This window comes from Galendromus occidentalis, unplaced genomic scaffold (genome assembly GCF_000255335.2).
Source record: "Galendromus occidentalis unplaced genomic scaffold, Mocc_1.1 scf7180000076532, whole genome shotgun sequence".
Lineage (NCBI taxonomy): Eukaryota > Metazoa > Arthropoda > Arachnida > Mesostigmata > Phytoseiidae > Galendromus > Galendromus occidentalis.
Genome location: NW_003804521.1, coordinates 1 through 1,072, shown reverse-complemented (window position 1 = coordinate 1,072; position 1,072 = coordinate 1). Strand labels below are relative to the sequence as shown.

The 1,072-nt window shown below is 52.8% G+C and overlaps 1 protein-coding gene across 1 annotated transcript; it reads right to left on the bottom strand.

Moving 5' to 3' along the window:
- Positions 1–268: 268 nt before the first annotated feature.
- Positions 269–983, bottom strand: LOC100903684 (transmembrane protein 68-like). The gene is made up of 4 exons (XM_003739452.1): positions 964–983; positions 756–877; positions 466–605; positions 269–355 (listed from the first exon to the last, which is right to left on the bottom strand). Exons 1-4 carry the CDS (start codon positions 981–983, stop codon positions 269–271), a joined length of 369 nt encoding a protein of 122 aa, XP_003739500.1.
- Positions 984–1,072: the final 89 nt, after the last annotated feature.

The window sequence follows — 1,072 nt, the reverse complement described above, 5'->3', positions numbered from 1 at the left end:
CGGTGAAGGGGGTTCATCGCGAGCTCCGGTCATCCGCGGCCGTGACAAGTCGACGGAGCTTATTCATAAATCTGAGAGCGGAAGTTTCTCTGGGGCAGGTGTTCCATGAAGCAGCGAATTCATCTATCGGAACTTCGCATTGTCGAGCTGAACTGTGCGGACATCGCCTAGGTCAGCAGCGCGGATACGAGGTGACGTATGCATTCGTGGCCTACCTTGTACGAAGGCGCATGACTCTCCTGAACATCCTCAGCCGTTTATCACAGGACTACCAAAGCCTCTCCATGAGGGCACCCCAATAGGTTTGCTCTGGTGGTTGGTGCTCATCCCGCAAATCCTCGATCGCCCTCTTACACTGAAACGTCGACCCCTGGTCGTCATACCTTGAGAGCAAGCGGAAGAGGAAGCGATCAAAGCTAGCTCGATCCCTCTGTGATCAGCAGCGACCTATGCTAATCAGCTCACTCTTAGCGCGAAGGCCTCTGGCTCCTCATCAGGTCCGCAGAGAAGCGGCTTGCCCAGATAGGTCGTCATTTTCACGGGGAGGTAGAATGTGGGTAAGACGATGGGGAATCTCGTTGAGTCGTACCATCGTTGAACGGTTTCTGAAATAGGTCATTGGGAGTCGTGGAAGGAATCGTTCTTTCTCGTCAAGATTCACGCTGGGTAAGTTCAAGATCTCACAATCACTAAGGCGAGGAATTCCCTCGACTTGTCGTATATCAGGAACGCGCCCGGGAAAAATGATACTGCACCTGATCTTAGGAACTCGAGTTGGAGCAACCCATGCTGGATGTTCCTCGTGAACATCGGGACCACCGGAACCCCTGCTTCTTTGGCTATCTTCGCAAATCCGGATCGGGATCTCCAGACCAGCCTAGAAAGTTTTTCATGGAATGAATTCGAACCGATTCGACATTCGAGTGCTCTACGTCCTCCTTCGAGAATGAAACATTCACCCACTTGTAATTTTTGCTGAACATGGCCTCGTGGCCGCCACCGGGGGCCACGCCTCTCAGATGACCATTCTTCAGATCTTCCAAGATTCTTGTCGGCCACTGCTGCAGCCCAG

What these genes read in the sequence shown, in the direction of transcription:
- LOC100903684 (XM_003739452.1), bottom strand. Translation starts at nt 983, where the DNA reads ATGTTCAGCAAAAATTACAA. An exon ending in ACTCGAGTTCCTAAGATCAG is followed by an intron (nt 606 to 755) that starts GTGCAGTATCAT and finishes GACCTATTTCAG; the next exon opens with AAACCGTTCAACGATGGTAC. An exon ending in CAGAGGCCTTCGCGCTAAGA is followed by an intron (nt 356 to 465) that starts GTGAGCTGATTA and finishes TCGACGTTTCAG; the next exon opens with TGTAAGAGGGCGATCGAGGA.